Here is a 27,051-nt window from a genome sequence, read left to right as displayed (position 1 = left end):
CCCAAAGCCCCCCCCCGTACATAGTTGTGTATTTTTAGTTGTGGGTCCTTCCAGTTGTGGCATGTGGGTTGCCGCCTCACGGTGCCATGTCCGCACCCAGGATCCGAACCGGTGAAACCCTGGGCCGCGGAAGTGGAGTGCAGGAGCTTAACCACTCGGCCATGGGGCTGGCCCCTCCTTATTAATTTTTATAGGTTGAACTGTATCCCCCCAAAAGAGATATGTTGAAGTCCTAACCCCCACTTCAGAATGTGACCTTATTTAGAGGTAGGGTCTTTACAGAGATAATCATGTTCAAAGGAGGTCCTTAGTGTGGGCCTTAAGCCAATGACCAGTATCCTTATAAAAAAGGAGAAATTTGGATGCAAAAATAGACACATATAGGGAAGGAATGATGTGAAAAGACAAAGGGAAAAGATGGCTATCTACAAGCCAAAGAGAGAGGTCCAGAACAGATTCTTCCCTCACAGTTCTCAGAAGGAATCAACCCTGCTGGCACCCTGATCTCAAACTTGTAGCCTCTAGAACCATGAGACAATAAATTCCTGTCGTTTAAGCCATTCATTTTGTGGTACTTTGTAATGGCAGCCCTAGCAAATGAATAAAGACTTTGGTACTGGAAAATAGGGTGCTGCTGTAGCAAATACCTAAAAATGTGGACGTGGCTTTGGAATTTGTAGAATATAGAAGAGTTTTGAGGAGCTTTATAGAAAAAGACCAGATTACCTAGAAGAAAACTGTCGGTAGAAATACGAATGTTAAAAATACTTCTGGTGAGGTGTCAGATAAAAACGAGGAACATATTACTGGAAACTGGAGGAAAGGGGGTCTTTGTAATAAAGTGGCAGACATCTTGGCTGAATTGCATTCTAGTGTTTCGCAGAAAGTAGAATTTAGAAATAAGGAACTGGGAACTTAGCTGAGGGGATTTCTAAGCAAAGTGCTGAAGGCATGGCCTGACCTCTCCTTTCTGCTAATAGTAAAACGCAAGAGGAGAGAGATAAATTGAAGAATGAGTGTTAAACATAAAGGAAGCAGTTCTTGAAGATTTGGAAGACTCTCAGCCTATTCATATTGCCAAAAATGAAAAAGCATGCTGTGGAGAGAATACCTAGAGTGTGGCCGGACAATGTTTGCTAAAGAGCTGAGGTGTGTGACTTGTGAATCCAACTATCTCAGCAGAAATGCCACCAACTTGGACTGAAGGGGACAGAGAAGGGCTGAAATGAAGGAATGTTGTTGGACTTCTTGGATTCTATAGGCAGGAAATGGGCTGATAGAGCTAGCTAGCTGTGAACATGGGTTGTCCTTAAGAAAAGGGAAGAATGACCCTGATGGCAGGAACACTTCTTTGGTTCCAGAGGGTGAAGCCACCTTTTCAATTCCAGAGGCCTTGTCCACCACTCAGGGATGAGGGGGCAGGGCCACCAGCCCAGTGGGCTCAAAGGACAGAGCATTTAGCCAAAGAGTATTATTCTCAAGCCTTAAAATCTCATGGAATTTGCCCTGCTTGGTTTTGTACTTGCTTGGGACTCCACATCCTTTTTCCTGACTTTTCCCTCTGGAATGGGAATATCTATCCTATGCCTGTCTGCTCATTGTATTTTGGAAGCAGGTAATTTGCTGTCTAGCTTCACGGGTTCACAGATGAAAGGAATATTGCCCCAGGCTGAACCATACCCAAGTCTCACCCATAAGCTGACTTACATGATATCTTGGACAGAGTTCATGCTGGAATAGATTGAACTTTTGGGGGATGTGGGCTGAGGTGAATAATTTGCAGGTGGAAAGAACATAAATGGGGGGCGGGGGGGAAGAGGGCAGACCGTGATGGGTTGAATTCTGTCCTTTCAAAAAAGGTACATTGGATTCCTAACCCCCAGCACCTCAGAATGTGAAGTTAATTAGACACAGGGTCTTTACAGGGATAATGAAGTTGACATTAGATCATTAGGGTGAGAACTAGGCCAGTGTGACTGGTGCCCTTACAAAAAGAGGAAATCTGGACAGAGAGCTGGTGACAATGAGGCATGGGGTATAGGTAGAATAAGCTTCCTCCTGCTGTCTCAGAGAAGGGAAGGGGCCCTACCTCAGGAGTCGGCAGGTTTTGTGGGTAATACAGTGTCTGCCACAACAATTCAATGCTGCCAGGACAGTGCAAAAGCAGCCACACAACACAGAAATGATGCATCGGGCTATGTCCCAGTAAAACTTGATTTATGGGCACTGAAATTTGCATTTCAAATAATTTTCTCATTTCATGAAACAGTTTTGATCTTTTTTCAACCATTTAAAAATGTAAAAGTTTCTTAGCTTGCCATCCATACAAATATAGGCAGCAAGCTGTATTTGGTCTGAGGGCTGTAGTTTGCCAACATCTAGTCTATATCAGTAAGTGAAGAGCATACAGTGCATAATGTATCAGGAGTTTGCCAGGCTGAGTTCTCCGATACCTCTCAGATATCTCTACTTGAATTATTGAGAGATTTTCTAAACCAAAGCATGTTTACATAAGGGATAGTGAGCATTCGAAGTGGACGACTTTTTAATTTGGCAAGCCATATATGTATTTGATTTCCACCATCTCAACCCTGCAGCTATGAGTGAGCAATTATTTCAGCAATGTTTAATACTCTGCCTTGAGATGAGATCTCAGGGCTTCAAGTCTGTCATTGTTGTGTTTAAGAGCTAATGTGACCAGAAGGAGCCATCTCATTTCCTGTCCCAGATTTCCTCATAAATTTAAAACTCTTCTATGGTAACAATTCTTCAGTGTTCCCAGAATCTGATCATCAGGGGCCACAAGGTTCTTGGTGTACACAGACAATAATGCTATTTCATACTATGGGCTAAAAAGTTCCCATCTTGGAATATAAACAAGAATCTGAGAGCCAGCCCTGATGGCCTAGCAGTTAAAGTTTGGCACACTCTGCTTCAGCAGCCTGGGTTTGCTTCCCAGACGTGGAACCACACCACTTGTCTGTCAGTAGCCACGTTGTGGCAGCAGCTCACATAGAGAACTAGAAGAGTTTACAACTATATACAACGATGTACTGAGTCTTTGCGGGGGGGGGGGGGGGGGGTTGGTTGTCAACAGCTGTTAGCTTAGGGCAAATCTTCCCCTGCAAAAACACACAAAAATAAACAAATGAAAGACTCTGAAACATTTCCTCGTCTCAGGAAAAAACATAGACCACATAGATTTTCTCTAACAGTTTGTCACCTACACACTACTCCAGAGCAATAATTATCAATTAAAGCCCTTCAGTTACAAGAAATAGAAACTCATTCTTCTTAACTTCAACAGGAAAAAAAATTTTTATTGAAAAGGTATGAGGAAGCACACAGAAGGCCAGAAAACCAGGTTAAAAAATGGACAGTATCCAGAGTTATTCTGGAAAGTCAACACAGCAGGAACTAACTGCTGGTCTCAGTCGAATTCTGGCACAAGAATACGTGAGTTTCCAACTTCCCTTCTGCTTCATGTGAAATGAATTAGAGACTCCAAGTCCTGGAAAAGAGGCTGCCACTACCCAACAACGGGCACGATGCTCACCTGTGGCTAGTGGAGAGCACCCTGAAAGACACTGCCAAAGGACGCACACCAGAGTGGAGGTGCTTCTCCAGGAAGGCTAGGGTGCTCCTATCAATCTATGGAGAACAGACCCTGAACTGCTAGGAGACAAACATACATTGCACTTTCTCTTAAGTGGCAGTTCTGCAATAAGTGCCGACCCACTTACATAGATGACTAGATAGATAAACTCACTTGGAGTGAGAACCGTATCCTTTCATTTACTAAAAGCCACATTTTACTTACATTGCTAAGAAATGAAGAGACAATACTGATATTTAGCATTTAATATGGAGAATATTAGGGGATGTTATTCCACAAACTATCAAATATATGTATAACAAGTTATATTAAAAAATAAAATCCCAAAATTTTAAAAAATGCTATCCAGTATTACTCAGGAAAGTCATACTAAATATCCCTTAACCTTCAGGATATGTTCCTTGCTGTTTTCCTGACCATTACTTTATTTACATATTAAAATAAAAAGCAACTTTATACTCTACCATGAAAAAGTCTACGATTTGTAACTGAGATTTTCTTCACTCTAGAACAGCTTCAAATCTGGAATGTGACTCTCCACATAACACATTTTCTATGGGAAAATGCTTTCCCGATTTATTAAATTTATAAGGTGTTCTCTGTATGAATTCTCCAAATTAAATCTTCATAGTAATGCTACTACATTTGATAGTCATTGCTCCTCATTCCTTCAATTATTCTCGTCTATAAAGATTTGTGTGACTTCCTTCTGAAAGCTTTTGCCCATTCATTCCAAGTGACTGGTCTCTCTCCTCTATGACTTATTTGACATGAGTGTATTCCTAGGACTTCCTGCTTACACATCCTGTCTACGCTATCATCGCAAGTCTCCTGAGGATCAACCTCTGTGAGAATGTTTCTGGCATCTACTTCATTCTCATTTCTCACTGGTGAGTTTTTCGATGTATACGAAGCCCTGAATTCCAACAGAAGGATTTCCCACACTCAGAGCACTTCCACGGCTTCTCTCCCGTGTGAACTCTCTGGTGTTCACTGAGAGATGACTTCTGGGTGAAGGCTTTCCCGCACTCACTGCATTTGAAAGGTTTCTCTCCGGAATGAGTCTTCTGGTGTATCTGAAGCGACGCCTTCCTGGGATATGCTTTCTCGCACTCACTGCACTCATAGGGCTTCTCTGTCGAGTGGGTTCTCTGATGTATAATTAGCTGTGACTTCCCACAAAAGGCTCTCTCACAGAAGCTACATTCGTAGGGTCTCTCTCCTGTGTGCGTTCTCCTGTGTATCACGAGGTAGGACTTGCTGCTGAAGGCCTTGCCACATTCACTGCACCCATAGGGCTTCTCTCCCGCGTGAGCTCTCAGATGCGCAGTGAGCTGTTCCTTCCTACCAAAGGCTTTCCCGCATTCACTGCATTGGTAAGGATTATTTCCTGTGTGAATTCCCTGATGTACAACAAGTTGTGTCTTCATATTGAAGGCTTTCCCACAATCACTGCACTGATAGGGTTTCTCTCCTGTGTGCATTCTGATATGAACAAGGAGGTATGACTTACTCCTAAAGGCTTTCCCACATTCACTGCATTTATGGGGTTTTACTCCTGTATGAGTTCTCTGGTGTACGACGAATGGTGACTTCAAACTAAAGGCTTTCCCACATTCGCTACATTCGTAGGGTTTCACTCCTGTATGACTTCTCTGGTGTAAAATAAGCTGTGATTTCCAGCTGTAGGCTTTCCCACATTCACTGCAACCATAAGGTTTCCCTCCCGTGTGAACTTCCTGATGGACAATGAGCTGTGACCTGAAAGAGAAGACTTTCCCACATTCGCTACATGAGTAGGGCTTTTCTCCTGTATGAACTCTCTGATGAGCATTAAGGTTTGACTTGGCACTGAAGGCTCTTTCACATTTAGTACATTCATAAGGTCTCTCTCCTGTATGAATTCTGAGATGCACGATGAGCTGTGATTTACAACGAAAAGCTTTCCCACATTCACTACATACACAGTTTTTTTCTATACTATGAGCTCTTTGATGCTTAAGAAAATATGATGCTTCATATCCATGAAACTCATTAGGATTCTTTCTTAGATAGCTTCTGATTGAACCTGAGTTCTGTGTGAAACTTCTTCCATGTGTGTTATACTTATGGAGTCTTGGTCTTGAAGAAACATGGGTTTTGCTCAGATGAAGTTTCCCAAATGCATTACAAGCATGACTTCTCTCAACACGTTCAAGCTCATCCTGATTTTTCTGGTACCATTCTTTCCAACCTTCTAGGGAAAAAAACACGGCATTTTTAAAATCACAGTATGAACCTGACATGGAATTAAACAGCTTTAGAACTGCCGCATAATGAGTCTTTTTATTTTGGTAACAGGCCTCTGGCGCTAGCTCAAAAGGAATCCTGGCCAAGTGTACACACGCCACATACCTAAGCACGGGGGAGAGAAGTGACTCCAACTAGACCAAGGCCCATGATGGAGATGGGAAGCGAATTGGCAGCGATCAAAAATGATTTTTAAAAGAGAGGTTTAAAAAATTTAGCCTGCGCTGAGGAGCCAATGCCAATTATTTTATGTCTGAATTTCATCACTGCAGGAGTTTACTCAAAAAGTGAACTCACAGGATAGAGAATAACTAGGGTATACAATGAGATGCTGACAAGACTCAGTGAGCCACAGGAAAGTTACGGATAAGAGCCTTCCAAGCAAGAGGAGGAGCAGGAGCCTGCTTGTCATGGTTAGGAATGAGAAAAACGGCCAGGACAGCTCACACCCACTGAGTGAACAGAGAGAAGGCAGGAGCCAAATGAAGCAAGGCCATGGGAAAAGCTCTCTCACCCGAAGGATTTTAACTAGAGGATACCTCGATCCATCTTGTGCTTTTAAAAGATCAGTTTGGCTGTCACGCAACAACTGGAACAAGACATGGGCAGAGACCGTGAGAAAGCCACCAGAGCAGTCCAGGGTGACAGGACAGTGGTCTGGACTAGACGTCCGGAGCTGAGACAACGCAGAACATGCTTGGAGAGAGAACTGAGAAAGTTTCCTAAGGGATTGGATGTGGAGCTGATGGGAGATTTAACAACTCTGAGATTTCAGACTTGACAAACAGGTGGTGCTGCTCTTTGAGATGGAAAACACTGGGAGAGAAACACATTTGGAGAAAAAATGAAGGACTTTGCTTTGGACCTTATTACATTTGAGATTGCAGTTAAATACCTAATGGAGACAGCAAATAGGCAGTGAGACATAAGTTGAGAGCTCGGTCAAAAGTATGAGTCAACCACATAGAAAAGGTATTCAGTGAGGTGATCGATGAGATCTTCTAGGGAACACGTGAAAATTCAAAGGGATGCCAAAAAAGTCCTGGAGCAGACGACATTTAAGGTTGGACAGGAGATGCAGAGAGAAGGGGAAAGCCAACCTGAGGCCCAAACAGTAACATGATGGTGAGAGTGACAGACAGACAGAGGTTAAAGGAATGAGCAGCAGTGCTCGAGGCTGGGGCAGCACTCGTCAGGCACAGCCGTAACCATCCGATCACAGGATTACCACAGCGGGACCTTCTGGAGCTTTCCTACCTCCTCGGGACTTCTTGTTAAACACTGTCTTCCCAATAGCTAAGAAGATAAGAGTTCTCAAATATGGCTCAGAATGTGAGCTATCTGAGTACGAGAGAATACTGACATAGTCTGGGTGACAGTCGAAGAGACAGGAGCTATGAAGATATTTTCAAAGAATAAAATACTAACAGACATAGAAGCAGTAGCAAGAGAGGAAGGAGACAGGGTACACAAGGTGATGCCCCAGAGGCCAGGACAGAGAACTGGACGTGCAACAACAGCAGTAATAAAAATGGGAAAACTGAGGAAGAAGAGTGATTTTGGAACGAGTTCCTTCCCATTTCTGAAACGGAGAATGAAGAGTGGGAAAGCATGGGGGCTGTCCTGCAAGGAGGTAAAACCCAGGACCAGAAGGCAGAAGAAAAAGGGGATGAGGATGTCAAATTTGACGTTACAACATGGGGAGAAAAAAAGCTGAAATTTCAGAATGGAAAAGCCTTTCAGTACTTACAACATGGGAGAGAACAGCTGAATTTGGGAAACAAAGCCCTTAGGACAAATTGAAAGGGAAGAGTAAGAGGAACCAGGAAATGTTAGGTGATAAAATCATTTAATGATACAGATGAGACCAGGCCAGGGTTCAGGATTCTTTTAAGAAAAGTGCCCGAGACTGGACCAGCCCCATGGCCTAGTGGTTATGTTCAGTGTGCTCCACTTTGGCAGCCCAGGTTCCGTTCCAGGGCACGAACCCACACCACTCATTGGCACCCATGTTGAGGTGGCAACTCACATACAAAATAGAGGAAAAGTGGCACAGATGTTAGCTCAGGGTGAATCTTCCTCAGCAAAAAAAAAAGAGTGCCCAAGAAAGTAACAGTGATCAGCATAAGAAGAGAGAAGGAAGCAATGAAATCTCATAAGATACTCAAGACGAGAGCAGGAAGTAAAGACTGTGGGTAAATTCTGAGGGATCTGCCTGAGGAAGGCAAAAGAGAAAGTAAATGTAAGGGATGCAGAGGCCATGAATCACACCGAGTGAGAGGAAGGAGAAACTCTCTGAAGACCCAGAGCCTGATGCAGTGCACGCCCATGGGAGGGCAGACAGAGGAAGAAGTTGCTACAAGGAAGGAAACTAACCCAGAAAGCAACACCTGAGCAGAGTGCAGAAAAGGGCACATCTGCCTCTCAGAGCCCAGGCCTGGGAAGAGTGACAGCCATTTCCTTATCTGAGCAGCACGAGGGCTCATCCCAAGTTGCCCCAAGGATTCAAGGACGGCTAGGAAAATACTGCCGCAGAGCCAGCCCGCTTACTCCCACACCTCCCTTTCCCAGTTGCTGCTCACCCACTGGACAGCTCTGACGGGAAGCTCTGGCATTCACTATCCACGGCTCTTCTCCTTGCTCCAACTTGAAGATTAAATCAGGCTTTGTACCATGATACCCTGTTGATGGAAAATCACAAAGGCTCAGCCAAGCTGCTCGTGAGCAGCATGAGGAGCTGCTCCTCTGCACTTGGGGAAAGATGACAATCAGGAGGTGAGGGCCAAACAGGGACTAATGTTCAAGTCCACAATCATCAAGTCCTTCAGAGGACCCAGGGCAAATCAACAAAATGAAAGTGGACGGCAATTTAAAATTCACCATCTGAGCTACAGAGAGACACTGTCCTTACCCACGGACAGCAGGTTGCGGTAGTTTTCCAGTATCACATCCCTGTACAGGTGCTTCTCTGCAGGATCCAGCAACTGCCATTCTTCCCAGGTGAACTCCATAGATATATCCTTGAACGACAGTAATCCCTGTAATAATACACACCCCATTCAGTCGATGCAAGTACATTAGGCGACGTGGAAAAGATGCAGAGTCACTGAGAGAGGAGAAGCCTTCCTCCACAGACTGTCTCCTGTGCCAGCATCTACTTTGATGAGAGAACTAAAAATAAATACATACATAAATAAATGTTTTAAAAGATTAAAATAAAATAATTGTGCTTCTCTGTGACGGATATTATTTTGGGTCCTGAAGATTTCAAGATGAATAAAACTCACTTCTGCCCTTGAGAACCTTTCAGTCTTGTAGTGGGAAACAAACATTAATATATGCAAATGAAATAAGGTGTTTTGACTCTGATAAAAACATATCCAGGGTATATTCTGCAGAGAGATGGAGAGAACAGTTCTAAATAAAGGTGCCAGACTCATGGGAAGGTCTGACCCTCCAGAAGCGTCTATCATCTCGCCGGCTGCTCAGCCCATCTTCAGTCTCAGTGGGACAGAGAGACTTACACCATGAAAAAAATATGCCAAACAGGTGAATTCCTAGCCTTCTTTCAAGAAAATAAGGGGCCTATGACTGAGGCCCAGCACAGACTGTGACTCTGGAGCTAGTGTCATGGAGCCACAGCTGATGGGGAGCCACCATGGTGGGCGTGGGATGGTGGCAGTATGCACCCAGAGGAGCCACAGGGGCCCTCACCAGGCAGCTGGTGACAGTTTCGGATATGTGGCCTGTAAGAGTGCTTCTTGACGTCTCTGTGAACCACCCAGTGTACTGAATAAATTCCTTTCGTGAGACCAAAAAAGTAGTAACAAGCCACAGATCACAGGGGATCAGTGAACAAGCATTGTTAGGCACCAACCACGTGTCAGGATTGCTCGAAGTGCCGAGAGCCCAGCTATGGACACGGTCTCTGGAATCAGTGGGTTTCTGTTCCTGCAGGGGGAGGTGCCAGCAAACACAGAGCTACCTCACACGCAGGTGGTGATGGGGCTCCAACAACACTCCGCAGGGAAAAGGGACAGAGTCCAGGGCGGCAAGCACAGGCACTGGTTCGGATGGGGGGATCAGGGAGCCCTCTGGTGAGGGGACATTTGGGCAGAAACCCTAGCGATGTGAGAACGAGCTCCGAGATTTCTGTAGTAAGAGCCTTCTGGGTGCTGTGAAAACAACCAGGCATAGGCCTGCAGGGCTCAGAGGACACGGCAAGGACTTGGGGTTTTACTCCAAGAGAGGCCAAGTCACCAGAAGGCCCTGAACAAGAGTGGCACACTCTGACTCCCATCTGAGATGATTCTGCATGCTGTGGAGAAGAGGGCTCCTGGTTCCAGGGGAAAAGGAAGGCAGCTGGGGCTGGAGCGAGAGCAACAGGGTAGTAAGCAGTGGCTGCGTTTTGGGCATCGCGTAAAGACAGAGCCAGAAGGCGTCCTGACAGAGATGATGCGGCAGGTAGAGAGAGCGAAGGATGTTGAGAACGACAGCACAGATGCTGGCCAGGCAAGCTGAGGACGCTGCCCTTGAACAAGGTGGGGAAGCCCGAGGGATGAGAAACAGAGGGAACGAGGGGCCGAAGACAGTGAAGCAGGAGCTAGAGTGCCCAGAAGTGAGTCATTGCAGGAGAAGTGTCCCGACTAAGGAGAGCACCTGTGGGAAGAAAGGGAAGGAGGAGACAATGTCTCTGCAGCCTGGCAGTCCACTGAGCCCACAGTCAGGAGGAACTGACCTGTGTTTAGGGATCTCAGTAAACAAGGAATCTGCTATCTGTTTCCCTCTGGGAAATCCTGAAGACGGGGACCGCTGGAGCGCTCTGCAAAGGCAGGTGAGAAGTGATGCCCAGAAGATTCCCGGACTTGATGCCCCTTGACAGGCTCCTACCCAACAGCACTACCTGCAGGGAGGGGGACCCTGGAGAGAAGAGACAATGAGTCCAATTCTGGGGAGCCTGCAGAGGTAAGTGAGAGAGAGAGTTGCTCACATCATGGAAATAGAGAGTCGAGCTTTGTCACAGGCTCCAAGCAACCTCAAGGGGCCAGGTTCTGAGCACCAGACAACAGGAGCTTCTGTCCTCTAACCACAGTGGTCTTCCCATCAGCACCCAGGAGGAACCCCCCAGGAGGGCAACAAGAAAAGGAAGTGGGAATAAAGAGACAAGCCTCCCCCCTCACCCCTGCAGCTGAGTAGGGAAAGAAGTGGGACTGGAATTAGAGTGTGGATTGGACTTTCCACTGCCTGAAAGTAACGACAGCCCAATCAGATAGTGACCTGAACATCACGGGCTCTCGCTGAGAGGACCACCAGGGCCAGGGGAGGGAGAATGACAGGACGCGTCTGAGGCTGTGACGGAGAAAAATGAAGCTGTGACTCGTCTGTATCCTAATCAAGTCCGGGCCTTTCATCAAGCTGGCTACCTCACAATGGAGGGAGGCGAAACACAAAGCACGGTGAACCAACACGACTATAAAAGTGCGGCACATGCCACAAGAGTGAATGCAGACCAAGGCGCCTGATTCTGGGGACAGCATGGAAGAGGACAGGTACAGAGCGGGGTGGGGGGGGGGGGTAAACCGGGAGGCTTATTTTATTTTAAGCCTTTTACTGATTTTTTAAGTTTGATAAGAATAAAAATAAAATACAAAGAAACAATTTAAAAAAATTTTATTGGCCAAGTATGATCAACCACCAAGGGAATTAAAAAAAGAAAACTGAGCAAGACAGAGTCTATAACTCTAAGATAGAGAATAGTTTTGAAATTTATAAGAAATTGTGATACACAGGCAGTTCTGCTGTCATGCAACATGTATGCTGCAAAAAATCACCACTACGCAGTTGCATGGGGAAAACCACTGGGCTTACACAAGAATGGGGTTGGGACGTAACCCGTCAGCCACACACAGAGCAAGGCAGGAACCTAAGGAAAACAGCACCAGTTTACACATTTGATGGTTAAGAAATACATAAATACTACCATAAGTTTGCACTTTACCTTGAAAAAGACCTGATGCTGGGGTGTCAGAAGGGCTGCACCTTATTATGAAGTGCTGGAAAGAGGGTGTCTGAAATCAGACAAAAAGCTCACACTGTTCCCTAAGATATCAATCACATCAAAACAAATGCACGTTTTTAAAGCAAACATGACAGCAGAACTGACTGTATTTGAGAATTTGTTCCAATAAACTTGAAAACTTAGAAGTAATGAAAAACTTTCTAGGAAAATAAAAGTAATGAAAATTGGCCTAGAAAGAATTAGGGAAGCCAGACTGACTAGTCAATGATCATAAAATATACCAAAGTAGTATTCAAAGATACACCCTCTCCGGAAACACAATGGTCCCACACTATATTTAAGAGTAAGTCCTATCAACATCCAAGGAACAGAAAATCCCTTCGTATCTAATCAGATGTAGATCCAGGAAGCGATGGGATGCTCATACAGTGCACCAACAAACCTGCATCACCCCACAGACAAAACCAGGCAAGGGCAGCACCCACTGTAGCCTAACCTCCTTTATTATTAACTCTGATAAAAATACTAGTAAACAAATCCGTACCTACGTACATAGCAAACTATGACAAGAAAGTTTACCCAGGGGCCAGCCCAGTGGCGCAGGGGTTAAGTTCACATGTTCCACTTTGGCAGCCCAGGGTTCGCTGGTTCGGATCCCGGGTGCGGACCCATGCACTACTTGTCAAGCCACACTGTGGCAGGCGTCCCAAATATAGAGTAGAAGAGAATGGGCACGGATGTTAGCTCAGGGCCAATCTTCCTCAGCAAAAAGAGGATTGGCAGCAGATGTTAGGTCAGGGCCAATCAGGAAGGAAGGAAGAAAAAGAAACTTTATCCAAAAAATTAAAGGACAGTCCAAAATTTAAAAAAACAAAACTCTATCAATATAATAAGTCACATGAGTACATTAACAGACAACAGCAAAACAATCATCTCAATAGATGAAACAAAGTAATATGATAAAATTCCATATTCTTAAAAAACAGAATTCAGGGGTTGGCCTGTGGCCTAGTGGTTAAGTTCAGTGCACTCCACTTCAGCAGCCTGGGTTCGTGGGTTCGGATCCTGGGCACAGACCTACACCACCCATCAGCCATGCTGTGGTGACATCCCACATACAAAATAGAGGAAGACTGGCAGAGATGTCCATGATAACAGATGGATACACAGATAAAGTATGAGAAATTCACACAGGAGAGTATCATACAACTTGGATAAAGCTCACAAATGATGTTCACTGAAAGAAGCCAGACACATTAGTGTACAACTCCAATTACATGAAGTTAAGAAACAGGCAAAATCTATGGTATTGGATGTAACAGAAATAAAATAAATAAATAAAGCAGTGACCTTGGGGAACAGGGCTGTAGTGATTTGGGGCACGAGGGAAATTGCTGGGGTGCCAGAACTCTTTATTCTGATTTGAATAGCATTTTTCTCAGCGTACATAAATATTCCAATTAAGATTTATACATTTTACTGTATTTAAGTTAGAACTCAATTAAAAAGAAAAAAAGTCAAAATAAGCCACAAACGGATAACTATTAAAAAAAGTCACAGATACACCTACAAATATATTTTTTTCCCGGAAAAAACAGAAGTAATATGTTATGTAGTATGAAACACATTTATGTAAAAACCTAGACAAACAAACCAAAATACACACACTTTTTAAGGATATAAAAATTGTAGATAAATGTCGGAGAAAGACCTAGAAGAATATACACCAAACTGATTACCTTTGAAGTGAGAAAGGAGATTGGGATGGGATATAAGAGGCTAAATTGTGTTCTAAGAGAACACAGAAAAGTAACAAATATGTCATCAAAAATTAATGAAATAGGAAATATTCAGTAGAGCTGTTCACCATTTCAAGGTCTGTCATAGTGACAAGACAGACAAGCTAAATTTCCATGAATAACGGAATAGCTACATAGGAATATGATGGATTAATCCCGAAGACATTTTTGCAAACTGCAGAACAATTATACACAGTATGATGCCATTCAGATAAAAACAAAACTTTTTAAATGTTGACTTAAGCACACCTGAAATTCCACCCCATCACCTCTAAAATCCATAAATAATTTTAATCAACTATTTTAAAAAATTTAAAGATATTTGTGTCTGAAAAGAACATAAAATCTCAGCAGATCAAAGGCTGAGGCGTATCTGAGAGCAGGAACGGTAGGGAGCCCGGTGATTAGCAGCTGTGGGGCGCTCACCACCAGGACACAGGGCCATTAGTTTGCAGAGATGAATCCCCATCAGTGGAGAAACAGCTCAACAAAATGTGGCCCACTCACATTGCAGGACATAAAATGGAGCTATTAAAAGGAATGCTCCCGACCTATATGTACAGTATTACCATGAAGAAATCTAAAATAAATTTAAAGGCCAGCTCCAGCGGCCTGCTGGTTAAGTTCGGCACCCTCCACTTTGGTGGCCCAGGTTTGGTTCCAGGGCGCAGACCTACACCACTCGTCAGTGGCCATGCTGCTGCAGTGGCTCACATACGAAAAGAGGAAGACTGGCAACAGATGTTAGCTCAGAACAAATCTTCCTCAGCAAAAAAACAAATAAAAAAATATAAAAATACAAAAAATAAAAAATAAATTTAAGGGGAAACAGCACACTGCACAATTTATCAGAGAGAAAAAACATAAAAATCTTATGTTTCCTGTAGAAAAGGTCTGGATGGGACTCCCTCAGGCTGCTGACCACCTCTGGACAGAAGAGGAAGGAAAAACAGCCAAAGAGGCTCTGGCTATGCTACTTACAATCACCTTTTCTAAAAGGTGGATGCAATTAAAAATTATCCTATATTAAAGAAGAAAAGCTATAAAGCTATTTTCACACCAAAATACAAACAGACACTGCTTACATGTGCACATGATCACACATGTAAAATGCAGAGAAAAATGCTAGGAAAGTTGCCTAACAAAAAGTGGACTGCAGTTTTTTCTGGGAAGTAGAACGGGAGGGGTGAGGTAACCTTTCATACTGTGAATGTACTCCTGCAGTATTTGTCTCAATAAAAATAGGAGAGAAGGAAAGGAAACGAGGGAGAGAAAGCCTGGGGGAGGAAAGGTGAAGCGTGCAGGCAAGAGCTGGCTTTGAAAGCAGGGACTGGAACGATGAAGGGGAAGGGAGGAAAAGGAGGGCCTGTGTGTGTGTGTACAGACGTGCACACAGAGAAATTAAGAGGGAGGATGACAGAGCTAATGTGGCGAAAGAGTAACAATTGGGGAATCTAAGTGAAGGGTGTTTTTTTAACGCAATACAGCTTTTTATGCTATTCTTGAAACATCTCTATTGTTTTAAAATTATTTCAAAATAAAATATAAAACAAACCCAGAGGGCTTTCCAGCACAATCCTCCACCTCCCTTAAGGAGCCGACGCAAGCTGGCCCTGGCTGCCACACGCCCCTCCCCGCTCCAGACACACACCTTCTTTCTACTAGACAAGGCCCCTGCTGGTTCCCGCCCTGAGGTCACTGACTAGCTGCTTCCAAAGCCTGGAATGCTTCCTCTCCCCTGGCCCCATCTTCCTACGACTGTCAAGCTGTCATTCAGACCTGCTTACATGTTGCCTCAAGAGAGGGTTGCCAATCTAAAGCAGCCACCCAGCTACTCTCTTTCACATGCAAAACATTCACACCTTTGTAGTCTGTTTATGATTTTCCTCTGATATGTCTGACTGTCTCCCATACCCTCCATGGGGTCATGGACCCTGACAATCTTGTTCAACCCTCATGCCCCAGAAAATTACCTGGCATACTAGTCAATAAATGTTTGTTAAGTTAATACATGCACTCAAAAACAAGGAAATAATGTTTACATTTCTTAGGATGTCTTTAAGTCCTAAGAGGCAATAAGAACACCAACTCTGGGCTGGCCGAGTGGTTGGATTCACACCCACCGCTTCGGTGGCCTGTGTTTAGCCAGTTCAGATCCTGGGTGTGGACATAGCACCGCTCACTGGGCCATGTTGAGGCGGCATCCCACATAGCACAACCAGCAGGACAGCAACTACAATATACAACTATGAACTGGGGGGCTTTGGAAAAGAGAAGGAGGAAAGAAAAAAAAAAAGATTGGCAACAGATGTTACCTCAGGTGCCAATCTTAAAAAAAAAAAAAAAAAAAAAAAAAAAAAAAAAGCACAAACTCTGAAGATGCTCTGCCTAGGTTCGAATCCCAGCTCTGCCACCCCAGTCTCCTTGCATCCCTTACTAGTTTGGACACATGGGCACGCTCCCCAATTTCCTCACAGGGTCCTGAGACTTGAATGGCTTCATGCACACAAGGTGCCAAGCCAAGAGTGGTACCTATTAATACTATTCAATAGTTTTAAAGTCTTCTTTATTTAGGTCCTGTATACTTATATTCACTTATTTTTCTCTTTTTTTAATGCTGTTGTAAATGTAGTGCTTCCTCTCATTGCATTTTCCCTATAGTTATTGTTTAAAAACAAAAGCTGATTGATTCTGAAGTTAATTCTATCACTCAGGCCGCCTCAGTGAATTCCCTTCTCCCCTGCATCCCATCTCTTCCTGTCACACTTGACCACCTAAAAAAGGTCTCCACTATTACACACTATTCCTTCACATCCTGCTGTCCACAGTCTCATGCAACCCACTTTACAACACTCCCTTCACCTCTCAGGAAGTGACCATCTGCACCACCCCCAACATTCTCTCTGCTCTGGAAAAATTGCTTAAGACTTTAAATTTCCAAATCCAAGGGATACTTTTTCGTCCCACAAGGTACTTCATGTCATGGCTTTTATGAAGTTTTCTTTTCTCAAACTTGCAGGGGAATAAGCCACTCTCCAAACTTTCTCTCACCTCTCCTGCAACCCAGCCCCTCTTCACTGCAGCCCTCTCCTTGTCACTGCACAGAGTCCTCTACTGGTCCCTTTGGGGCTCTATTTGGTCATACCCTGACCTTCCACTAACATAGGTGCCTTTAATCTGTATGTTTCCAGTTGAGAACTCCCACCTGAGTCCCAGACTCAGCTACAGGCACTGCATATACAACACCTACAAAGCCGCACTCTTTCCTGGTTCCTCTTCTCATAGCGTTCCCAAGACCGGAAATATCACCACCACGTGCAGGTCAGCAATCGCCGTAAGGTCTCCCCTCTCACTCACTCTATTAATCAGGTGCAGAGTCCACGTGGTCCACTGGCCCTCCTTTCCTCCAAAACTGCTCCTTCCTGCTTTGCACCCTCGACCTCCTCTCCCAGCCTCCTCTCCCTATCCATTCACCGCCAGGCCACAGGTCCTCTAAAACAAGAAGCATATTTATCTTTGCACTGCCAGCACCAGCTCCACCGTCCAGCACACAAAGACACTCAGCAAATGAGCTTTCGACAAACGAATGAGAAAGAGGAGGTTACTTTCCCTAACGAGGTTCTAAAGGTCTGGATATGAAGACAAGTCAATACTCGTGTGCGAAAAATCCGAGATGAGAGAGCGTCAGTTCCCTAACAAGGGCCCTCATTTCTCTCGGAGCTCAGAGTCCGCAGCGGCAATAAATCATTAGTGCCGAAGGAGAGGGCCCTGGACACATGCCGGAAGACTGGAAGCTTTCTGGAGATCCAGAGACGGGGAGGGGGCAGGAACACGCGAGTCCAGGCCCTGGATGTCGCCGTCCCTCGGTGCCACCCCAAGCGCCGAGTCCGCTTTGAAAGGGACGCTCCCACTCACCCAGCACGAAGCTGTCCGGGGCCCGGCGGCCATCCCGCGCTGCTCCGTGCAGCCTGCGGAGGAGAGAACCGCACCATGAGGGTCTCCCCGCTGCTCCCACCCGCCACCCGAGAGACCCCGCGCACCAGGAGGGAGGGTCGCGGGCGGCAGGCACCGCCCGTCCGGGGCTGAGTCCTCGCACGGGAGCCTGAGCCATGAGTTTGTACCGTTTCGTAGCCCTGACGCGGGAGGGACCGAGGCCGGGCTGGCTCCGTCCACGCCGCGGACCGACCGTGGGGGGCTCAGCCGGCCAGGATCCTGGTCTGCACTGGACGCTCCGCGCCGTGTTAGCTCCGCGCCTCCGCCCGCTTGGCGGCCACAGAAACTCAGGACGTCGCCGGGCCGCTCCCGTCCACTGACGTCGCGCCGGAAACAGCCCCGCAGGCGCGTACCCTACTACGGCTGCTGCGGCGGCGGCGCACGAGGAAGTACGTCATGCATCGATGCGCCGGACGAGACGGCACGGAAAGAAAACTACATCTCCCAGGAACCTCTCGGAGGGTCCCTGCTTACTGGCCCAGCTTCCAGCAGGAGGCGGATCTGGACGGTCCCGCACCGCCCCGGCTTCCCCAGAGCCCACGCGGTCGGGGCAAGAGCCCGGGGAAGGGGTTGGAGCGTGGGGCGTCCGCAGGTCTTGATGTCAAACGAGCTAGGGTTGAGACCGAAAGGCGTGGCAGCGAAGGACACTTTGTGAGGCTACGAGCTGCGTTTCACAGGGTTATAAAATAGTTTGGAACATCAGTGCACCAAATAATACAGTTACCGACTTCATAAAGGAGAACCTACAGCGAATGAAAAGAGAAATTAATAGAAGCACAGCGATAATAGACATGAATATACTACTCCCAGTCCAAAAAAGATCAAACAATCCTCTCTCATAACTTCAATAAAACTGTAAATTAGGGGCCGGCCCCATGGCCGAGTGGTTAAGTTTGTGCACTCGGCTTTGGTGGCCCAGGGTTTCACTGGTTCGGATCCTGGGCGCAGACGTGGCACGGCTCATCAGGTCATGCTGAGGCGGTGTCCCACATGCCACAGCTAGAAGGACCCACAACCAAAAATACACAACTGGTGGGGAGGAGGCTTTGGGGAGAAAAAGGAAAAATAAAATCTTAGAAATAAATACCAAGCTATAAATCAATAGCATAAACAGGCCTTTCTGCCTGAAAGGCTTTTTTTAAAAAAGCTTTCTATTCCACAAATAGTGAATGAAGTAGAGAAATACAGCCAAAGCTGTAGATGACACTATATAAGAATTTATAGGAGAAACTTTAAGCAGTGATGACAGGAAATTTCATAATCCCAAGTAATTATAGCAGTAAAAACAGAAGAAAAAAAGTGAATTAAATTCGAAAAAAGCTAGAAGAACAAAGTAAGCCAAAAGAAAGCAAAGGAAAGGAAATATTAAAGATAAAAGCAAACAACTAGACAAAATTAGTAAAAATAGAAAAGACTCAATACTATGAACCCACTCAAAGTAACTGACATATGTAGAACACCATACCTAAAGACTGTTAATTATGCATGGTTTTTATGTGCACATGGAGCAGTCTCCAGAATAGGTCCTATGTTGGACCACAAAATCAGTCACAATAAATTTAAAAGGATTAAAATCATACAAAGTATGTTTTCTGACGAGAGTGAAATTAAGTTAGAAATCAACCCTAGAAAAAAAGGTAGGAAACACCCAGATTTTTGGAAATTAAAAAACACATTTTTTAACTCAAAGAAGAAATCACAGGGAAAATCAGAAAATTCTTTTAACTGATTTAAAATGAAAATGCAATATATCAAAAAAACTGAATCGCTAGAAATCCAAATCCTGAGCTCTTTTCCTTATTCTGCTTACCTCTGATTTCTTTTTGAACCCAGAGCTACTCAGTCACAGTATAGCCTCATAAAATTCCCAAGCAAATTGTGTTTTCAGCAAGTCCGAAACACACATTCTGTGCCCAGTCCTCTGACTGAAGTAAACTCCCTCACCACTTCAGACCTTTCTCAGGCTATCCTCCCATCTAGACTGCCATCTTGTGTCATTTAAATAAATTTAAATGCATAGTTCCTAATCCTACAGTCTTCCCAGATCTTTCCATATTAGACAGGGACATTAGTCTCCTGCTAATCTAACTCTCCTTACGCATAATTATGACTCTTTCGTTATGGTGTAAAGCTGCTATGGGCCTAAAACAATGCAGAACTATTTTTAGGGAAGAGGATCTAGAAAGGTATTGGGTATAAGGGAATAGAAGGAGGTTCTGGAAAAGTGCATGAGAGAAATAGACACCTGTAAGAATGATTAGGGACAATATATAGACAAGTGGAGGCCAATGAGGATGTTTTAATGTGTAAGATATGATAGACTATAATACAAAGATAACCATTCTGTTCATAGAAAATTAGAGGCAGTGCTGGGGACATCTGCATGCATTAAAGGAAGAAGAGTTGCAACAATGAATAAATATATATGATTACCTTTTTGTTTCTGTATTTTTGATTGATTTAGCTTAACATTTTTTCCTTAAATATTGGCATGGAAATTGATGCTGGAAACACCATATGTAATTAATGCAGTGAATTTGTATTAAGACTCTTTGGAGGCAAATGCCAGAAATATAGCTCAAACTAGCTTAAACTAATAGAGGAAATTTACTGCCTTTTATAACTGAAGAGTTCAAGCCGTAGCCTTCAGCGAGGACTGGACCCAGGGCTTCAGGTAGCACGAGACTACACTCTCCTTTTGTTGACTGTTTCCAGCGGGCCTCATTTTCAGTCACGCTTTCCTCATGACGTAGCAATGGAAAACTCACACTTCTTTCATAACAGTTCTGGCAAATATGTGGAGACTGACTTTTGTAGGGTCAGATGCCCATCCTTGAACCAGAGTCACAATGACTGATTGTCCAGGCCTTGGTCCATTGCACAAAACCAATAAACTCATTGGCTGAAGCTTCACTGAAACCACAGAGACTAAGCATAGGAGAAGGGTTGTTTCCTAAATAAAATTGAGATAAATTATCAGAAGAAAGAGAATGCATGTAGGGAAGGCAAACATAAAATTTCTCAGGCGTAGTTCTAGAATTACTGACTCCCCTGGTACATGAATTAATCCTGTTCAATGGGACGGTCAAAGCACAAGGAAGCGCTGTGACACATTTTCAATGTTAGGTCACATCTCAAAACCTCCAAAGTTCGTTCTTGTCCACTGCAGTGAATTTTGATCTCACTGTATTTGTGAACTGTGGTATGACTTGTAGTTTGAATCATGTAAATTATCTCTGTGGCCTTCATATCACATATCATTCCTTGTTTCCTGTTTGCCTGTCTTTACTTTTTTTCTACTTAAATTCTAAGCTTCCAGTAAGAAAGTGCTCTTATTTATTTTTGTTCCTAACTTTGGAAATAGTGGGTTTTCATTAGATATTGGATTGGTTGGTTAATTTACATGGAATATGCCTAGAAAAATTATTCCTCCGTTTTTGAAATTGTCTTTTTCATAATAGTTTCTTCTCAGTCTGCTTCCTTGATTTTCCATTCTCTTCCTGTGTTTTTGTGGACTGTCTACCATACAAGTCTAGGACGTTAATACTAAGGGACTTGGCAAAGCCTGAGACATTTATTTCTTAACAAAGACTTATAAACTAGCTGGGACAAGAAGTATACACATGTAGCAGATTGAATTTTGGCGGAAACAGACTTTGTAATAGAGATTTGTGAGCAGGCGGTTTATTAGGTAATGTTCTCAGTAACGACCGCTATAAAGGAATGAGGGAAGCAGAACTGGACAGAGGGAAAAGTTGAGCAGTGATTCATTTACAATGAAGGCCTCCACTAATTCCACAAGGATCTCTGAAGCTGGCCCTTCAGAGGTGTCCAAAAATGAGGCAAAGAAGTGGGGACTATCTTGACCAGTTGTTGACGGCAAAGAGAAGGCTAATCTTGGTGAGTTAGCTCCCCTCTTCTGAGGGCAATTTCTTGAGAGGCACTCATTTATGCCTCTTAAAAAGCACCACAACTGGCATCTGGAGAAATGAGTGCCTCAATCCCAAAGGAGGTTCTGCGCCATATACCAGAACACCCACTACAACACATAAGGAGGCAAAACCACTTAGATAAGACTTTGTCTAAGAGCGTCTTAAAGGTTTAAAGATTTGAAGAAAAATAAGCCTATTGTTATAAAGCCAGCTTTTAAACAGAACTAGACAAAACTACTGTAAAACATACCTTGGGTAGAGTCAGTACCTATACTTAATATGGAAATGTATTCGACTTGATGAAAAGTAGTATTTATACCAATAATGATTTTCAGAGTTCAATCAGCTATATAGAGTTAGAGTGGCCTGCATTTTTTTTCAGCTAGAATCATTTTTCCTTATTTTTCATTATAAAAAGTTGAGCTTGAAATTTCACACAGACTCTAAGTGAAGAGGCCTATATTGTATTTCTTTTTTGAGTCACAATTTTGTATTAAAACCATCTAGGTTTGAATTTTTGATATACCGCTAAATAGCTTTGTGGAACTGGTTTAAATAAAAGTGCTTGGTAAATGTCATCTATTGTGGAAATTAAAAGAAACCTGAAGTAAACTGGAGCCGGGAAGGCCTGCAGGGGGCGCTCTCAGCCCCATCCCACACCGTCAGTGACACCAGCCGGGAAGAGACGCTTGCAGCTCGGACAGGAAGTGAAACCGCTCTGCTGCTGCTTCCTTCCGGAAGGAAGGTCTCTCCCCGCCTGCAACTGCCCAGCCAACGGGAAGCGCCGAAGCGCAGCCCAAGAGAAGGTGTTGCCACCCTGACCTGCTGCTTTCCCCCAATGGCCTTTCGTTTGGAACAGCCCCTGCCGACTCGCCCTTTTTCTCTAGAAAAGCAGCTCCCTTTCTTTGTTTTCTGGATTTGCCTCTGGTTTGCCATCGCATGGACAGCTTGAGTTGCAGTTGTTTTGGCTATTCCTGAATACACTCGTTTTGAGTTTTTTCAGTTAACATATTATTACATTTATTGTTTATTTTTTTAAAGATTTTTCTTTTTTTTAAAGATTGGCACCTGAGCTAACATCTATTGCCAATCTTTGCTTTTTTTTCTTTTCTTTCTCCCTGAAGCCCCGCAGTACATAGTTGTACATTCTAGTTGTAGGCCCTTCTGGTTGTGCTATGTGGGACACCACCGCAACAAGGCCCAGTGAGTGGTGCCTTGTCCACGCCCAGGATCTGAATTGGCGAAACCCCGGGCCACGGAAGTAGAGCGTGTGAACTTAACTACTCAGCCACAGGGCCAGCCCCTGTTATTCTTGTCATTATGAAGTGTGTATGGTTGCAGGGGAGAGGTCTGGGAAGGCCTTGAAGGTTTTTGGTTAGCACGAGGGATATAAATCAATATTAAGATAAGGATTAAAACAGATACAGAATGTTTTGGAGGTTGGAGGGACTGGAGACCTGTGGGAGAGAGTTCACCACCTAACCACATGATTGGAGATGTACAGTGAAGAATATGATTCCAAATCGACTCTCCAATTCCTTAACTTCATAATATCTTCCTATATTATTACAGATGGTCCCTGACTTACGATGGTTCCACAACGATTTTTTGAGTTTATGATGGTGTCAAAGTGACATGCTTTCAGTAGAAACTGTACTTTGAATTTTGGTCTTTTCCCAGGCTAGTGATACGTGGTACGATACCCTCTTGTGATGCTGGGCAGCAGCATTGAGCCACAGCTCCCAGTCAGCCACGTCATCACAAGGGGAAACAATTTACAATCACAAACACTTATAATCATTCTGTACCAATCCAACCATTCTGTTTCTCACTTTCAGTACATTATTCAGTAAATTACATGAGATATGCAACACTTTATTATAAAATAGACTATATGTTAGATGATTTTGCCCAACTGTAGGCTAATGTAAGAGTTCTGAGCTTGGTGAAGGTAGGGAGGCTAAGCTGTGATTTTGGTAGATCAGATGTGTTAAATGCATTTTTCACATATTTTCAACTTATGATAGGTATCGGGAAATAACCCCATCATAAGCTGAGGAAGATATGTATTTCCCTTTATCTTATCTAGTGGTTTTCAAAGTTTAGGATTCATTGGAATCACCTAACCAGGTTGTTAAAACATTTGTTCTTTACTCAGAGGACAAGATTTGGACCTTTGTATTTTTAATAAACTTGTTAGGTGAACATGACGCTTGCCAAAGTGTGAGAATCATTGATTTACCTTCTCTATTCTTTCTCAGTTGCCTAGAAAAAAATCTAATTTTCATTGTTATTGTCCAATTTTTGGATTGCAAATCCATAGCTGAGAGCTGCCTGTGCCATTCATGTCCAATCGACATCATCTGAAGTTTAAACACCCCACTTTTAGTATAGAAGTCTTCTTTCTTACAAAATAGGAAATCAAAGCAGGAATTTTTGTTCTTTCATGTTTCAGATTATATCTGAGAATTCTCACTGGAGAGAAACCTTATGAACATCTAAATGTGAAAAATAATTTAGCCACAACACAAATCTAAATCAACATCAGAAAGTTCATGCTGGAATCAAACCTTATGAAGATAATTCCCTCATGTATAGCAGAAACGTTACTCAACAACAGATAACTCACTGTAGAAAATCTCTCTGAATGCAATGAATGTGGAAAGGCTTTTAATTGTCACCTCTTAATAAATATCGGATATTTACACTAGATATAAAGCTTCTAACTATTAGTAATAAGGGAAGATTTTAGTTATTTCTCAAGTTAAATATCAGAGAATTCATACTGAAGAAAGACCCTCTGAATCTCATGAGTGTAATAAAGCCCTCAGACACCATTAAGACTTCATTACGCACCAGAGACTTCCAAGCCACGAGCCAACTTTTACCCAAATTAAACCAAGAGAACAGGTCCCATCCCCAATCTGAAGGGTCTGAAGAACCAGCTATGGGGGTATTACTCTGATCTATAATCAAAAATGGAAAGGATACATAAGCTTCCTCCTGGTGACATATCTATAGGCGCTCAAAAACACACGGCGGGCAGCGCCGGCTGCACCTAAGATCTCTGAACCAAGCACCCCAGGCAGCCACACAGCGCCTTTATAACCGGAAACCTCAAAACTGTCAATCTCCGGAGGCGCGCCGCAGAGCCTTTTGGGAGATGTAGTTCCCGAGCGAGCGGGGCTCTGGGAGATGTAGTTCTGGGCGGACGCTTCCGCGGGGGGACCGCACCAATCTCGGTGCTGCAGGCCTCGGGGTAAGGTTGTGCAGGGCGGGGGCGGGATGGGGAGGCTGCGCGGCGGGGGCGGCCTTTGTGTCCGGCTGGGTCCTGCGGTGACGGCGGCGCGTGCACGAACCGGCTCTGTAGGCCAGTGCGAGGAAGGCCCCGGAGGACGTCCCGCGGCGCATGCGCCGCTTCCGGTCCAGGTCGGGTGGGGCCGTGGGGGCGGCGCTGGCGAGAGTCTCGTGGGGACGAGGGGCTGCGGGGAAGGGGCCCTTGGGGTGGGGGTCGGGGTGGGGGTGGGGGTCTGGCCGTGGGGGGTGCTGCGGTGGAGGGGGCTTGGGGGGGAAGTAGGGGGTTGCGGGGGGAGCCTTGGGGTGGGGTCGTGGGGGCGGGAGGCTGTGGGAAGGAGGGCTTGTGGTGGAGGCAGTGGACGGGCCCGCGGGGGTGGGGGCGCGGGAGGCGGCGTAGAGGAGGGAGAGAGCGAGATCGTTAGGGCAGCGTTTAGGGAAGTGGGGGTCTGTAGGGGTGGGTGTGGGGGTCTGTAGGGGTGGGTGTGGGGGGCAGTGAGTGTGGGCGTCAGGAGAGAGATTTGGGGGTCAGGCGGGGGCACCCGTGGTGGGGGAGGATGAGGGGAGTGTGAAGGAAAATGTGGAGCTGATTGATTTGGGGACACTGAGGGTCAAGATATTAGAGTGTCTGTGAAGATCGATAACTTGGGACTTGGGAGGGGACGAGTGGTGAAGCCAGTGGAGGGAATTAATTGATTGATGGGGCCCTCTGGGGTGAATCGTTGGAAGGGGCTTTGGGGGGAGTCTAGACTTGAGGGGTTGGCAGTTCTGGGGGCCAGGCAGCCGGAATTGGGAGTGAGGGAGCCCCTGAGGCTGCTGTCTGGAGTGACCGGAGAGCGGTGGGGGGAGTGTGCCGTTGGGGGTACAGGTTGAGAGTTGGTAGGAATAATTAGGACTTTGGTGATCAATGATTTGGATGCTTTTGGCTCGGCGATTGAGGCCAGTGAGAAAGAATGAACATTTTGGGGGTGTTTAGAGGCCTCAGAATTGTCGGACTGAGGGTTTTGTTGCCTAGAAGGCCTCTTGGTTGTGTTAGCGTTGGATTTCACCTGAGCGCTGTGCTCCTGGGAAGCAGCCTGCTGCAAAGAATCCCCTTCTCGATGTGAGTAGATAGGACTCACGCCTGGACCCTGGCTGGCCTGTGACAAGGGCAGACCCCAACCCTCTGAATTCTCATTGTCTCTTCAGTGATTAGCTGAAATGTTCCTCCCCACTGATCAGTCGGAACAAAATGCTTGTTAAGTAGATTTTGGTCAAGCTTCTCTCCTTCCCCAGTTCCCTGAGGTTTAGTCTACCCACCGCTTGAGTGGCATCAGCCCTTCCTGGGAATGTGCGGGCAGAATGTTCTCCGGTTTACTGTCTGGTCCCCACCCTTTCACGGGCTGCCCCACACCTGGTTCTTCTGACCTTGGTTACCCCCTTCTGTAGAAGAAACAAAAAAACTCTTTGTCTTGCAAAGATGCTTAGCACCTCCTCGGGCCAGTGTTCTCCCCATTGCAGCACAGGCACACCCTGCAATAATAACCCTTTGGAATAAAATATTTCCTTACTAAGACTGCATTTGTTTTCGGGGTGGGGGGGGCGGTTTGCTGAGGAGGATTCACCTTGAACTAACATCTGTTGCCAATCATTCTCTAGTTGTATGTGAGCCACCACGACAGCAAGGCCACTGACAGACGAGTGGTGTAGGTCCACTCCCAGGAGTGGAACCCAGCCGCCGAAGTGGAGCGCACCAAACTTAACCACTAGGGCATCAGGGCTGGCCCTGCATTCGTTTTCTATTTGACAGTCCAATGGTAGCTTTTTCGGTGGAGGGGAATGACTGGGGTGACCATGGCTGGTGAGTGGTTTAGGCCTGTGTTGGGGTTCTTGTAACTGAGGCATCGGGGATTGGGGCACTGTATGTCAGTAACAAGGGGTCAGGATACAAGTTGATGGGTGGCCTGTTGGGGGTTGTGAGTAGGTGGACACTGGGGGTAGTAATTGGAGTCATTGGAGGGGTTGAGGGTGTCAGAGTTTGTGCAGAGCTGGAGGCCCTGTGTGGTGGTCAGTGAATGGTGGGTCAGCACTGGGTGGGATGTCATGGAGGTGAATGGTGGGGCCCCTGTG

The 27,051-nt window shown here is 45.2% G+C and overlaps 2 protein-coding genes across 12 annotated transcripts in view; one reads left to right on the top strand and one right to left on the bottom strand.

Moving 5' to 3' along the window:
- ZNF26 (zinc finger protein 26) overlaps positions 1-24,773 on the bottom strand; it is a 57,532-nt gene extending 32,759 nt beyond the window's left edge. Inside the window, 7 exon segments of the mRNA XM_070275944.1 lie at positions 4,487-5,852; positions 8,488-8,586; positions 8,817-8,943; positions 17,639-17,691; positions 17,845-18,459; positions 20,150-20,669; positions 24,505-24,773. Of these exon segments, the coding sequence (XP_070132045.1) occupies positions 4,487-5,852; positions 8,488-8,586; positions 8,817-8,943; positions 17,639-17,671 (1,625 nt within the window). The 5' untranslated portion in view covers positions 17,672-17,691; positions 17,845-18,459; positions 20,150-20,669; positions 24,505-24,773.
- A 55-nt stretch (positions 24,774-24,828) lies between these two features.
- ZNF605 (zinc finger protein 605) overlaps positions 24,829-27,051 on the top strand; it is a 49,849-nt gene continuing 47,626 nt past the window's right edge. For 3 of the 11 annotated variants that reach the window (XM_023648173.2, XM_023648168.2, XM_070220508.1), the window contains exon 1: positions 24,829-24,907. The gene's annotated coding sequence lies outside the window, so the exon portion shown is untranslated. Of the gene's footprint in view, positions 25,078-25,669; positions 26,045-27,051 lie in introns of those variants that run through there. The other 8 variants (XM_070220509.1, XM_023648166.2, XM_070220510.1 and 5 more) reach the window with 6 other exon arrangements.

Source organism: Equus caballus, chromosome 8 (genome assembly GCF_041296265.1).
Source record: "Equus caballus isolate H_3958 breed thoroughbred chromosome 8, TB-T2T, whole genome shotgun sequence".
NCBI lineage: Eukaryota > Metazoa > Chordata > Mammalia > Perissodactyla > Equidae > Equus > Equus caballus.
Note: the sequence above shows the minus strand (reverse complement) of the source record. Positions and strands in the feature narration are given on the sequence as shown.